We start from the raw sequence: 15,317 nt of genomic DNA, 5'->3' as shown, positions 1-15,317 counted from the left end.
AGTGTGATTAACCATCAATTCCTCGACGAGGGGATGGCGGCCAGCAGTATTTAATGAAGTGTTATGAGTCAATGGAAGTCAATTAGAAATAAGATGAAGCAGAAGTATTTGGGGAAGTATGAGGTAAGGAAACAGGCACATCTCTTCCTGAAAAGCTGTATAAATCAAATAATGTGTAAACAGATTAGGAAAGCTTCCTCATTACGAACAACAGAAACAAAAACAATGAAAAGAGCAGTAGAAATAACAGCAACAGCTATAATGTGTTCTTTATTATCTCCCAAACACCGGAGTCAGCACTTTATATGCACTTAATATCCCCGTGACATCAATATTATTATTCCCACTTTTATAGATTAAAAAACTGAGCCTAAGCCCATAGTAGGGTGACCAACTGTCCTGGTTTGCCTGGCACCAAATGGTTTCCCGAGGTGTGGAACCGTCAGTGCCGAAAGCAGGAAAATCCTGGGCAATCTGGGGTGGCTGGTGACCTTACCTGTGGGGCTGGTAGGTGACAGTAACTTCCATGTCAGCCGGACTCCCCAGCCACCACTACCTTCTATGGGATAACTTCCCTCCATGTGCTCCAGCCTAGACTTTCACACACTGGTTTAAAGAAGGGCATGACCCGTATCGTACAAAACAACACGTTCCTATGTAGCTTTAGCTCCATTTAGAAAGAAGACAGCACTGCAGAGCCCCGAGCCTCCATCCTCCAGAAGAGTAAAGAAGAGACACTTACCTTGACCTCGAACTCGAAGTGCTCGTCCTTCCCTTGGCCGCAGAGAACATAGCGTGGAATACTAACTTTGATGGGGTCCTTCAGGTTGTCTGGATTTGCTCCCAAGGAGCGAGACACCATCCGCTATCAAAGGCACATCAGATGGGAGAACAAAGAGAGAGACCAAGATCACTGCACTGCAAATACCCCGCCCGGCCAGGCGGAGGAAACGCGTTTCAAGCAAAGAAAAGAGCATCAGACCAGTAGAGTTTACTGAGAAAAATGATGGTTTCCTTTGAAAGAGAAATGCTAAGTCTCTCTCATGACAAAAGACCATTTCTTTAGGGATACCATTCTAAAAAGGTAGGGCGAAAGCACTTCCAAATGTTGTTTGGCTTTGATGTTCCTTCCAATTTATAAGAACAAGTGAAAAAAAAGGACAGGTTACATATCCTGACTCTAAAAAAACATCTGGTATAAACCAGATCCTTTTCTGACAAGTCTTGATCACCGAACAACTTCTTTTTTCTTCACAGGCTACCAGACTGCTGTACATAAAGCTCCAAAGCTGGAGATTTTATTCAAATGCACTTCACTTTTAACGTCTAGGCATTTTTATAAGGCAGTGTAGTGTGGAGAGCTCTCTAAACCACAATTAAAATGAATCCCCAGTGTTTTCTTTAGGCTCCATCTGATTAATAATCAACTGGGCTCTGACAAATGTCTACGGTCGGATGGTGGGAAGATGGAGGGGCTTGAGGGAGAGGCATTAAAAAAAATCAGAAAGGAATTCTCCTGAGTGTGAATGGAAGGAAATCTCTGAACAATCCTTATCATTAACACTAACGGAGGGCTTTACAAAACCTAAGAAGACGTGTTTTTGAAGCAGTAACAGTAATAAAATAATTAAAATCCTAATTATAGTTAGTGTCATAATTATAGTTAGCGTTTATTGAATACATACTATTACCTAGAACTGTACTGAACAGCTTATGTGCATCGTTTTGTGTAATCCTCATGATCCTCCCCAGGAGGGAGGAACCATTATGAACCCAATTTATCAGATGAGAGTCCCAGGACTCAGAGCTTAGGTAAATTTTAAGAGTTTAGGTAACTTAGAGGTAAGTGGTAGAGTCAGGATTCGAACTCAGGCTAACCGAGAGAGCCCACATGCATCACCAGTAGACTGCTAGCGTGACATTTATTTATCAATTCATTTAAAAAAATTTTTTATTGGGGTATAATTGATTTACAATGTTGTGTCAGTTTCAGGTGTACAGCAAAGTGAATCAGTTATACACATACATATATATCCACTCTTTTATTTATTTATTTATTTTATTTTATTTATTTTTTTTGTGGTATGTGGGCCTCTCACTGCTGTGGCCTCTCCCATTGCGGAGCACAGGCTCCGGACGTGCAGGCTCAGCGGCCATGGCTCACGGGCCCAGCCGCTCCGTGGCATGTGGGATCTTCCCGGACTGGGGCAGGAACCCGTGTCCCCTGCATCGGCAGGCGGACTCTCAACCACTGCGCCACCAGGGAAGCCCCACTCTTTTGTTTTTAATTAGAGCTGATTTACAGTATTGTGTTAGTTTCAGGTGTAGAGCAAAGTGATTCAGTTATAAATATTTTTTCAGACTCTTTTCCATTGTAGGTTATTACAAGATATTGAATATAGTTCCCTGTGTATGCAGTAAATCCTTATTGTTTACCTCTTCTATATATAGTGGTGTATATCTGATAATCCCAAACCCCCAATTTATCCCCCCGCCCATTTTCCCCTTTGGTAACCGTAAGTTTGCTTTCTCTGTCTATGAGTCTGTTTCTGTCTCGTATATAGATTCATTTGTATTATTTTTTAGATTCCACATATAAGTGATATCATATTTGTCTTTCTCTGCCTGACTTACCTCACCCAGTAGCTTTCATGAAATTTTAAAGTAAGTCCATCCACCTGAGATAAACTGAGCTGATAAACACCTCAACATATACAGAATTTAAGAAGATGGAAAACCCATGGTTATACAACTAAACTCACCGATTTGACCAAAAAGACAACCGGGGCAACAAGCTCCCTTTCCCTCAGACAGAAAGGGGTCCTGGACCCTTGGATCCTCGGCCAGGTGTAGCATGGATGGTCCAGGTTTGCTGTGCATGGGAAAGCTCAGGTCTCTGGATGACATGGAGGCACGTAACTTGCCTCAGGTGGCTGCTTTCATTGAGCTGACAGTGTAAACACATTGGCACGATATGAAGTTACCAAAGCCTTTTAGAGCATCTTAATTTTTCACTGCGTGGCTGGTTACCCCAAACAAGAACCATTCCTTTTATTGCAGTGGTGCACCTGTTTAGCTGTCTTTGGTGTCAAAAACCATAGCAGAAATCCCTAAAAAGAGAGTTTCTCAATACGTGTATTGCCAAAGACCTTTCAATCCACTAACAGTATTATTTCCAAATTACTAAGAATGTAGACATCTCCCGAAACATGGGATATGTTTACCTATTTGAAGGTGAAAAGGCAGAGAAATAATCTAGTGCTTTTATTTATTTTCAACAAACACATTTAATGTTAAGAAATGTCTTTGACCTCAAAGCCTTCATGGTTTGGCCATGCAGTCCTTGCTCTGCTGCCTTAGCTCTGAAACCTTCTACATCATGCTTATAACTGTATTTTTCAAGTAGGAACATAACCTCTCTTCCACATGTGACACAATCACCTGGGAACTGCTACATTGCGAGCGCGTGCGTGCGTGCGGCTGGGAGTGGAGAGCTGTGGTGTCCGGAAGCGCAAAGGAGCTTAGAACAACCTCAGCAGAAGGGCTGCTGCTCTCAGGCTTTTAAGCAAGAATCGGTAACACTACTTTAGAAGACCCACTCGCTCTACCTCAGGAGGAAGCCGGATCCTCCCTACGGGTTACAACAACAGGCCCTTGCAGCAGCTGACTGGGCGAGGAGCTCTCTCTGCACAGCTGCGGGCTCCCCGCTAAGGGGCAAGAACGGGGAAAAGGAGGAAGGAAGAAGAGCAATTAAGTTGTTCCCCTTCAGGCTCGGTCGACACACAGAGTGATAAACCAGAGCAGTGCTGTTAGTGCCGCCTGGGCTGGAGCAAAGCCCTAGGGATCTGGTGCTCCTAAATGGAGAGCTAGAACAAAGCCCTAGGGGTCTGGTGCTAGAACAAAGCCCTAGGGGTCTGGTGCTCCTAAATGGAGAGGCAGCAACCCCAGCTAGGGGACGGGAAAGCCTCGTGGAGAAGGGGCTCTGCAGCTGGGTACACAAGGATGAATAGGAGTTTTCCAGGAGGAAGAGAAGGCTCGTTCTGGCAGAAGAAAGGGTGCCCTCGTTATAAACCTTTAGTTCACTGAGAAAAGTAAAGAAATACCTGGGCTGATGTTTGGCACAGAGTAGGTGCAGAGAGGAGCGGGGATGGGGAGGGGGGGAATCTGTTCCCCTCCAATCGATTAGGAACAGTGTGTTACCACGTGTGTGATGGGTGCTCAACAAGGCGCAGAGGACAACACCAACACGTTTAACACACTTGGTGGATTCTCCACCACTGTCTGCTTCCCTGAAGCAATCGCAGAAGAGGGACTTGGATTCCACGTGGCCGTCACCTGGAGGAGACTCAGAATTCAATCCGAGCCTTTGGCGCTGGTCCCTGAGGAACAGTGACCCACCCTCTCTGAACCTCCATTGTGTCGTCAGTGGAAATGGGCACGTTTCCCAAATCTCCTCTATGTGGCAGGAACCCAACTGTGACCAAGGCCGTGTCCCGCCCTGTGGGACAAGTAAACTGATAATTACAGCAGAATGGGAAAGTTATGATGGGGGGTCACTGAGTGAAAAACATATATACAGATATTGCTATCCAAATACCGGGAACTTTCCTGAGGAAGAACTGCAGTCAAAACCGCCCAGGTACATTGTTAACCAAGCCGTGGAGACTGAACTTTCTAAACAGCTTTCCCTATAGGCGCCCCCAGGATATACAATCAAACATCGATGTCTTTTACTGAGCGCCAGCTATGGACCATACACAGGGCCAGGTACTGGGAATACAAAGTAACTTTGACAAAGTATCTGTAACTTCTAAGACCTTTAGTTTTTCTCAACTGCATTAGGTTTTAAACAAAGACAAGGTTTCTCTACTCTAGATGGATTAAGGTTAAAGTTAGCAAATGCTACCTTAACCTTCTTTTTTCATATGTCAGCTTTCAAAGGGGGTTAAGGCTGTAACTGATGGTCTGGTTATTACACAGGCATTTTGAGACTAGAAAGTTCTCTAAGAATGCATAATTGTGAAAGCAATTGCTAATGAAAAGAAAGTTGCTTGATGCATAGGCTCATAAATCCCTTACAGAAAAAAAATCACTGCCTTTGATAATTTAACTGGGTATATGAATTACGTAGAGACCAGTCACCTAGGAGAAACTGAATCTTATTATGTAGCTCGCCTAAATCCAGGATGGCCCTTTACATCCCAGCACATGCACATGTACCTCAAGAAACGGTTCTAGGTGGTACACAAGAGCCACTGCTCCATTCAGGACCAGACAGTGAAGAATACCTGAACCCATTGCTGAGAAGAGGATATTTCTCTTCATTATTTTGCACGTTGGGGATTAGAAATATTGTCAGAGTTCCCACTAACATCTGGAACCACAGTTTACTTCAATCTCACTGATTTCACAGTTAACTAAATATTAACAGGTGTAGAGAAATGAACACCTGCAGAAATGAATAACGGAAGAATAAGGCAGGGATCTGAAGACATTTGAGCAAAAGTATAGAGAAAAATCAAGAGTATGTGCTTCCATCAAATCACTGCTGCAACATAATTTTTAGACACTATGTTCTGAAGTCAATTTGATGAGAAATGTCGAATTCTCAGGGTATACTGTGAAAGGTTCCTGACATTCTCCTAAACTATGTTTATGTTGGGCAGGAAGGAAAACTAACATAAATGTCTCCTAAATTTATTTTTTATTTGAAAGGAGCTATATTTTGAATACCTTGAGATTTACAGTAGACAAGCAAATGTGTGCTGTATCATATATCCCATTATTTATGAGAGCTTTTACATTTCTATGGAATTATTTATTTTGGAATCAGTCACAGTTTCTCTACATGTAGCGAAAAAGATTCTTAAACTTGGAAGGGGAAGCTGGTGACACATCATGCTAGGAGGTAAAGCAACATGAAAGGCTGTATGTCTGGAAGCACGTCTCGTAGGAGATCTGGATAAATATGTAGGACAGGTCAAGGAATTTTTTTTTTTTTTTTTTGGCAGTACGTGGGCCTCTCACTGTTGTGGCCTCTCCCGTTGCGGAGCACAGGCTCCGGACGCGCAGGCTCAGTGGCCATGGCTCACGGGCCCAGCTGCTCCGCGGCATGTGGGATCTTCCCGGACCGGGGCACGAACACGTGTCCCCTGCATCAGCAGGTGGACTCTCAACCACTGCGCCACCAGGGAAGCCCAGGTCAAGGAATTTTAAATGCACCACAGAGTGGCTCTATTTAGAAATAAAAGGTCAAGGTAAAGTACATAATTAGTAACTTGGATTACATTCCTGTACATATCTTTTAGGGACTTCCCTGGAGGTCCAGTGGTTAAGACTTCGCCTTCCAGTGCAGGGTGTGTGGGTTCGATCCCTGGTTGCAGAGCTAAGATCCCACATGCCTCGCAGCCAGAAAAACGGAAACATAAAACAGAAGCAATACTGTAACAGATTCAATAAAGACTTTAAAAATGGTCCTCTTTAAAAAAAAAATCTTTTAAAATAAGATACAGAGAAATATTTTTCTGATAGCTTTTAACAAAACAACATCCTGTGTCAACAAATTCACTATTTTTCCAGTGGTGGGGAAATATTATAGTCCAGTCCTCAGCCAAAAGAAGCAGACGGAACACAGGCTACGTTTTGAATATTCAGATTAGAATCTTCTCTTCCTACTCAGGCTGTCTCCTTCAAAAGGAGCAAATTAAGAAAATTAATAAGAAGCGGCATTAATATCCACTAGGATCGCTGTCAGCACTGCAGAGGGCAGAGTGAACCAATTCCAAAGGGAGTCATCAACATTCTCCCCTAAATGCTCTAATTACATACCAGATGGCTGAATTCAGTATACGCTTTAACCATGACAAGGTCAGGGCTCAGGACGGCCGTCTGATCTCTTAGCCAAATATCCAAGCTTTGCTTCTAAAATACAGGCAAACCTGGGTTTTTATCAGATTTAACAAAAACTAGTAATTCCCCTTTCTCTGTTCCCAGTATAGCACATATTTCTAATCCCTCTTTTTTCAACCACACATGCCACAGTAATAGTTCTAATTAGAGCTATTTGCATCAAGCACCTACTATGACCCAGCAGTTTGAAAATGGGGGTCTGGGGCAGAGATGGTGAGGACCCATCACCTTCTCAAATATGAGCCACGTCACAGGAAATGGGGCATAAAGGTAACCTGTGTGAGCAGACGTACGTTACAAATGTGGCAAAAAGCCAAGACATGCTTGCATTCCTCTCCAGAAGGCGAAGCCTGCCTGTGCTGTGAAGGGACCCGGGACTAGTCCCACACCACCTTTGAAGGCTGAGTACCTACAACTGACCTGGATTTGCTAAGACACATGGCACACCTGCTCCAGGTCAGGGTCAGGACTTAACAACAGCCCGACATGGAGAACCACCATGAACTGCCTGTCATTTTAAAGTGAGTTTAAAAGACGCACGTCAGGAAACAGAAATATGGGTTTTCAAATAAAGGAGTATTTCTTTCCTTTTGATATGTATCTATATCTATATGTTATCAAGGATAGATTACCCAGAAAATGACAAACTGTGCTGGATATAAATGCTTGTGGAATATCCCGAGTTTACTGGCCTTCCAGTAAATTCAAATCTGTGATTCTCACTAAAAGTAGATTATTTCATCCATGTAGATGAGGTGATTGATCAACATTGTTTCAAGGTTTGGAAATACTGAATGATCTGATGAATGTGTCAGCTTGAAGCTATTAAAAATGTCCCCATCTTTCTCTAGACCAAAAAGAACTTTAATGGTCATTGTCTCTGGATAACCCATCGTTAGATGGATGATTTTTAAAAAGACTAAATCACAGGTCTAGTACGAACGTGGCAGGAGCTGTCATGTGGCCCTCGTTACCAAACATGAGTCTAGGCAGTTGAGGACCTGAGGAGGGAAAACCAGCTGATCTCCCTCCTGGTTCTACGATGTCTTTAATGACCCAAGAAAAATACCACTCATTGTCACTCACTGATTTCTGCTGAGCCCTAGTTTTGGTTCAAACTGTACTGAATGCTCAGGTCCAGGCAAAACTGAAGTGGGGGTAGGGGATTGGTGGGGATTCTCTTTATCAGGTTTCTGTAGAGCATATCGTTTAATCTTCCAACTAAAGAAGCAACTTCGAGCACACAAGGTTATCTGTACTGTACTGCCACAATGATTATACCCAGGCTTTTCTTCTGTAAGAGCTAAAATATAGAGAGCAAAAAGGAGACATAAGGTGTACAAAGAAACGATGGAATTGCAAAGAAACCTGTAAGGTAATTCTTGAAAAACAAAACTCATAAAAAGAGAAATAATATTTAATGTCTAGAAATTCCAAGAAAAGAGTTACAAGTCAGAAAAAAATCAACAGTTCTTCCAATCAGTTATTCATTCCTACGAAAAAAACAAATCAACAACAAAAAATGTATTCAGGCAATGTCAAGAATAACCATGACCAGAAGGTGACTCGGGCCTTGTGGAAAGAACATACATGCTGGAGTGAGGTCTGGGTTTGAGTTCCAATTCCCAATCAGTGATCCTTTCAGATACAAAATGGAAATCGGTAACAATTCGCCCATCCTGGGAGGATCACTGTGGGGCTCCAAAGAAACAATACATAGGAAAGAACTCTGCACACTGTAAACCACAATATAAAGGGTCAGGGCTGTTACCGCTGTAGTCTACTGCATCTTCAGCAACAGAAGGTTTTAACAAGATGGCAGAAGAAGAAAACGTGAGTAGTGATTGATAATAGAATCTCTTTCCTTCTCACCAACTGTATTCCGTTCCGTTCCTTATAAAGGAGGATTTTTAAAAATTAGAAGGGTGCATCCTTAAAAAGAGATTGGACGGTGGTGGTTTGGAATCTGTGTTGTGTAAGAACCAGCAGGGGGACCGAAGAGTGTTGGAGGTAAAGAAGAAAACCCCGTTGGGGCTTCCCTGGTGGTGCAGTGGTTGAGAGTCCGCCTGCCGATGCAGGGGACACGGGTTCGTGCCCCGGTCCGGGAAGATCCCACATGCCGTGGAGCGGCTGGGCCCGTGAGCCATGGCCGCTGAGCCTGCGCGTCCGGAGCCTGTGCTCCGCAACGGGAGAGGCCACAACAGTGAGAGGCCCGCGTACCGCAAAAAAATAAAAATAAATAAAAATAAAAATAAAAAAAGAAGAAAACCCCGAGGAGGTGAGAGAGAGCGCACTGTGTTCTTGGAAGGGCTGTGATATAACACCGTTGTGAAACAGACTTGTTCTACTCTGTGACTGAGGGTGCCACAGACAGACGGACTGCAGATGGAGGTCACGTTAAGGAAGATTATGGAAACAACGGTCTAACAACGAGAGCAGATCCCAGTGGATAAACTGCTTCAGAGGCAGGTGATGATCAGCCTGTGGAGATGTCAAGCAAAGACTGAACTGGAAAATAAGTTCAACTAGTAACTAGGACTCAATACTTCCATAAGGGAGAGGTCCTACAGGTTTTATCTGAATTTATCTTCAGTAGAACCTTGGGAACCCTGATCCAATGCATCTGGGTGTGGTCCCAATTCTCTCTCCCTTGTAGCCATAGGAGGAGGAGGAGCAGATATTCTTGCCATGGCTTCGTGGTGAATGGAGTGTGCACTGCCTTTTGCCCCTTGACTTTGGACTTGCATGTGTCACTTGCGTTGGCCAAGGGGATGTGAGCAGACATGACGCATGGTTGCCTTTCCGTGCTTCTGTCGTCGACATGATACAGCCACTGCCCCTTCCACACAGATCCAAAATGAGGCAGGTGGTGCAGACCAAACTAGCTGACCTGCAGATGACCTTAGCCTAAAGCAGAGCTGCCTCGATTTACTTGCAAACCATTAGTGAGAAGTAAAAGCTTTTTTTAGGTATGTCACTAAAATTTTGAGGGTTGCTTGCTATTTGGCAATAGCTGACTGATATAACATCTATCACAAAAGATACATTAAGGAAGGAAGCAGTATCAACTAAAGTGAATAGTGAAAGCTGTGTAACTAAATTAACACAACGACCTCATTAGAAACTGGTCTGTCCGACAAGACCATCTGAGAAGCATTAATAAAAGTGCTCTAATCTATTTATCATTCAAAACTGTAATTCATCATTCATCTAAAGAATGTAAATAAAAATCACTGTAACTACTACCACTGGAAGGCATAAGCATTCTCTCCAAAGGATGCACACACATTTTTTTCAGTAACGAGAACAGGGAGACAAACTGTTTTGAAATGTTTTTCAACAAAGACGAAATAAATTCACCCTGCCAACCACAAGTCTGCACAACAGGCAGCTGTGAGCAAAATGGATTTTAATCAAATTCAGATGAAATCACTGTTTCAAAAGGCCTCAAAGAGGTATCATCTAGAATGCATTAACAAGCTCCGCCATGTGAACGCTTACGCCTATATTACGACAGTGCAAGATGCCACATAATAAAGTATGTATGAACCTATTTCTTTCTGATACAGGAACTCGTTACAACTGAGAAGACGGTACTTCAGGCTGGACGCTGAGGCTGCCACGCCTGCTCCGCCGCAGCACTGTCCCGGCTCAGAACCCCAGAGAACGAGCCCGTGAGCCTGAGAGGCCCTAGGACTGAAGCCACGGAGGACAAGGGCATGCACGCCACTCCACTGGCTTCTCCAGGCATCATGACCACCTTAATACTCACTTCATGATGGCAAATCAAATTCTCATATCAGGACCGTATTTGATCTCAAGGTAAAAAGTATGCTTAGGTGAAAAGAAGTGACATGTGAATTGCCCAGAGGCGGCCACTTCTGCTTTGTAGTGACAGGAGAATGCAGCCCTCATCTCGGGCTACTTGGACCATAAACCAGACTGAACAAGTCAGAACCGATAACATGATCTGTATGCAATGCCCACTTTCGCTGCCTGCTCCATCTACGGACAATATTAAAGAACATCATTTATAACACAGTAGGATTCTGCCTCTTAACCTATGAGGACGAGCAGGTCTGTCTGTTTAATATGTATCACTCTGTTAAAATTTTGGACTGCTTATGTACTGTTTCCTTTCCAGCCAAGGTATCCCTCTGCTGGCATCTTAAACTCCACTCTCTCCACTCTTCATGATCATTCATTCTGTTCTTCTTATCAAGAACATACGAGAAAATACTCAATTTAAATGAGTGGAAATATTATTGATAAAGTATTAGAAGACTCTTGTGGTTCATTGTGGAAATTTTTTCTGTGGTAGAAGATCCAACAGCCAAGCATGTGACAAGCTAACTAACTGTAATAATGTCCTTACCACAGACTCAAAAGCCTCCATGTGTAAGGCAATAGGGTGCGTGTGTGTGTGTGTCTGTGTGTATTGGGGGTGGAGGGTGTTGCTGAAGAGGTAAAAACAGGCTCCACATGAAAAGGTAAAAACATTTGAATTCTGGGCTTCCCTGGTGGCGCAGTGGTTGAGAGTCCGCCTGCCGATGCAGGGGACACGGGTTCGTGCCCCGGTCTGGGAAGATCCCACGTGCCGCGGAGCAGCTGGGCCCGTGAGCCATGACCGCTGAGCCTGCGCGTCCGGAGCCTGTGCTCCGCAACGGGAGAGGCCACAGCAGTGAGAGGCCCGCGTACCGCAAAAAAAAAAAAAAAAAAAAGATATTTCATCAGTGCTCTGTGATCACCTAGTTTTAGTCCAGTGGCGATATTTAAAATATTTACATTTTCAGTTTATAGAGGCCTCTGCATTTTTCCAGTTTCAAGTCACTTAGCTACACTGAGATAGTCATAGCCCTGGATGACTTTCATCACGTTTACTGTATGAAAGATCTCAAAAAATATGCGGAGTATTTTCACAGGTCTCCTCCCTAGAGCCTTGTCAAGTGTGCGATTAGCCACAGAGCCTCGTCCTGAGAGGTGAGGGTCAGTTTCCAGACCTCAGGGGCCACATTGCGGCCGCCCTCCGGACACAAGGTGCTGGTGCACAGCTGAACATTCTGGGCTTCCTGAGGGTGCTGGGCGGCACTGCTTCCTGAATCTGATGGGTGTCTGAGTTTCGGGAAGAAGACGAGTTCGATGGTGGATGCTGTTTTCATCTCTGGGACAACAAGACACCTGAATTCACTTAAAGCTCGGCACCTGACCACATCAAACCATGTCCCTGGAGGCGGCGAGCTTGGAGAGCCGCTCTCAGGGTAGAACACGCGGTCTTCCCTCGCCAGGGCGACGTGGGTGTTGAGAAGGACCAGCGGCTGGCAGTGGCCTGGGCCGGCACAGCAAGAGCTGAACCTCCACCAGAGACGGGGCGTCCATGTCCAGGTTTCCGTGAAGGAAATAAATCAGGTCGACCAGGGTATTCTGGAACCTGGATGACAACTGAACTCCGTTCGCCAAGACTAAATCAGGGATTTCTGCCTTCCAATCAAGGGAAAGCTGGACCAGACCTTGCTGGAACAGAGGATGGCTGGTGCAGGTGGCGGCACCGGCCTCGGACGTCAGGACACACAGGAGGTCCCGGCATATCTACTGACAGAGGTGTCTGCTGTAGGTAAGCGCGGTGAGCAGGAGACTCTCTGCAGAGCCCAGGAGTGAAACGCTCTGCTCACTGAAGCCGATCTGAACCTCCTGTAGCCCAGAGCGGGGCAGAGCGCGGAGCAGGCCCACGGAGGCTGGGGGACTCAGAACCAGCGCGCACAGGGCTGAGCGGAGCAGCAGCTCACACGCGGGCCAGGGGGCGGGCTCTGCGCAGCTGGCGACAGCGAGCCAGTGCACACGCTGGGCCTCACTCGTGTCGCCCTAAGTCCTGGTAGGGAACTGGCCACCAGCTCAAGGAAGCCTTTCAAAGGGCACTCTGGAAGCTTCAGCATTTGGTCTGGGAATCGGGACGAGCGTCTGCTTAAACACAGAGCCCGTTCTGGCACCTTCCACCTCTAGGCAGAAGACGGAGCCCGGGGAGGAGCCTGGAAAGTCAGCAGTTGCAGGGCCAGCAGGCAGGCCCGGGGCTCTGTAGGGCACCAGGCTCCCCGCCCACCCGATGGCCCCTGACCCTTCCCTGCTACTGCCAACCTGAGCTTCTTCGGGAAAAGGATGAGCTTCTGGTGACACCCCGGGTGCCTCCAAGAGCGTGTCCAGGGGTAAGAGTTTCAGAAACGGCGGCCTCGCGATGAATGCTGCCGCATGGGAGGCGAGCCCCCAGGGTCCCACAGGCTCCCCACGTGCCCGCCCGCAGCAGGTGGCTACTGGTGTCTCTGTAAAGGTCTGAGACCCGCTGGTAAAAAGATCCCAACCTGCTGCTTCCCTCTGGCCTGACACTCACGGGTGACCCCAGAGAGCTCACTGCCTTGGCCGCCACCTCCTCCCCGGCTTCCTGCTCCCGGCAGAGCTCGGAGGCCGGAGCCCTCAGGGGGGACGCTGTGGCTTGAGACACTTTCAGAGAGCACGAGGCAGAGGAGCTGGCTCTGCCTGGTCTGCTCGCTCCCGCTGTGCACGGACACTTCCTGGGACACGCATTGCAGCCAAGTCCAGCTGGACGTGACCCCCAGGCTGTGTTCACCTTCAGGGGTTGTCGGTTCACTGAAATTTTCTGACTCACCCTGAAAATGTCCCTCACCGCTGGTGCTGCTTTCGCTAAGAAAAGAGATTTTAGTTAGATCGACGTGTTCTGGTTGAGAGCCGCCCCTGTTACAATTGCTGCTGTGCGACGGCTCGGGCTCCGAGGGCTGAGACCCCCGCTGGTGGGCCCCTCGGCCTGGTGCTGAGGAGGCAGCAGAGGGACCTGAGATGCTCCGGGCTGCGGGCCGGATCCAGTGGTGGTTCTGGTCCACCTTCCTCCTCTCCTCTCGGCCGCGGGCGTCAGTGACTTCTTTGGACAGCAACGGGGCAAGAGAGCTCTTCTGTCAAAAACAGGTGAAATGGGGCTGTGGCACCTTTTGCGATTCTTTTCCACATGAAGATTCTTGCGGGCATTGGTTTCATGGTGTGGATTAATGGAGAGGCTCAATCGAAAGCCTAAGCCATTCATGTTGACTGATTCATGATTTCAGAATAGAGGACCTGATTCACACACAAAGCATCAATTTCCATATTTCATATCTTATAAATCGCCAGCTATTTTGATCGAAATACGTTGTATGGGATTGATCCACAGTATCCACTTCTTGGTCTAGTGTTTTATTTACTCTAAAATAAACCCTAAGACCTTTGATGCAATTTTCCAATGGGCAAGTAAGAGTAATCAGGGCAGACTGAATGCAAATCAGAAACGGACAAGTATTCCAACCTCATGCATGTTTCTCTGGCCTCTTGGTTTGTTTCACTGGAATCCTTCATTACAACTGCCCCACTTAGATCCTCATAATGATATCTACAAACCAGCACCATGAAAGGTTCACTGCCAGCCTGCTACAGACCAGGCACGGGGACACAAAGAAATGAAAGGCAACGTCCTGCTCTTCACAAGGTTACCTGCTGAGGAAATGGACGTCCACAGGAAGACAGTGTCATTCCTGGATGGTTGGGATGGAGGGCAAGGTGGTGGCCAGTCTCCCATGGGACACCCACCCCTCCGCCGCTCGCTCTGTTCAGTGATGTAAGATTTCTACCACCTCGTAGTTTTGCTTCTTTGCTTTTTAATTTAGGAGTGTATGGGAAGGACAAGTTCCTCCGCGGAGGAAAATACAGGTAAAGCCTTACAAATCGTATGCCCAAACAAACCTTGCTTTGACAACCCACCGGAGAAATAAGCTACCCAACCAAGAGTATTTCCTCTGCACCGTTGCCAATGCGGTCGATAAAACACACAGGGTTTCTAAAACATCGAGAAGTACCCAGTTTCATTTCCAACCCCCCTATCTGATTCTGATTATATAATTCAGCCTTTTAAATGCAGACCAAGGGAAAGGATATTGCTATGAATGAAAAACTGGACAAAGGGCCTCCACCACAGCTACACGCCATTCAAACAAAGTCAAAGCAGTTTGCAAAAAAAAAAAAAAAAAAACACACATACAAAAAAACAATAAATAAATAATTAATAAAGAAAGAAAGAAAGAAAGCAGTTTGCAACCAGCAGGATTCCATTTAATTTTAAGTCATATAATAGCTTGCCTTGCTTATTAGCCATTAATCTCACTGGGACCTTGAAATTCTAATTATGCAACTAAACATTAAGAACATTTAATCACACAAGCATGCTGTAATTTAAGGCAACCCTATCAACCTGAAAAGTCATTACCTACCTCATATTTTAGCTTACGTTGAATGGTGCCATTGTGAAGTTTCTCATTATCCTGAAAAGAAAAGAAAAGCCCTCTATATTAAATTATAGCATGTTCATAAAGAGGGAA

The 15,317-nt window shown here is 45.7% G+C and overlaps 1 protein-coding gene and 1 pseudogene across 4 annotated transcripts in view; both read right to left on the bottom strand.

Annotated features, from left to right (window-relative positions):
* Positions 1-15,317, bottom strand: part of KIF16B (kinesin family member 16B) — a gene marked incomplete at both ends in the record, with an annotated part of 294,678 nt that overhangs the window by 86,923 nt on the left and 192,438 nt on the right. For all 3 annotated transcript variants that reach the window (XM_079719488.1, XM_079719489.1, XM_079719490.1), the window contains 2 exons: positions 743-865; positions 15,210-15,260. In XM_079719488.1, coding sequence (XP_079575614.1) covers positions 743-865; positions 15,210-15,260 — 174 coding nt within the window. The remainder of the gene's footprint in view (positions 1-742; positions 866-15,209; positions 15,261-15,317) is intronic.
* LOC307062547 lies at positions 11,841-14,260 on the bottom strand (annotated as a pseudogene). Its single transcript has 3 exons — positions 14,252-14,260; positions 13,289-13,865; positions 11,841-13,220 (listed from the first exon to the last, which is right to left on the bottom strand). The product of its transcript is annotated as an uncharacterized misc_RNA (transcript).

The sequence above is a fragment of the Hyperoodon ampullatus genome (genome assembly GCF_949752795.1).
Source record: "Hyperoodon ampullatus genome assembly, chromosome: 14".
In the NCBI taxonomy this organism is placed as follows: domain Eukaryota; kingdom Metazoa; phylum Chordata; class Mammalia; order Artiodactyla; family Ziphiidae; genus Hyperoodon; species Hyperoodon ampullatus.
Note: the sequence above shows the minus strand (reverse complement) of the source record. Positions and strands in the feature narration are given on the sequence as shown.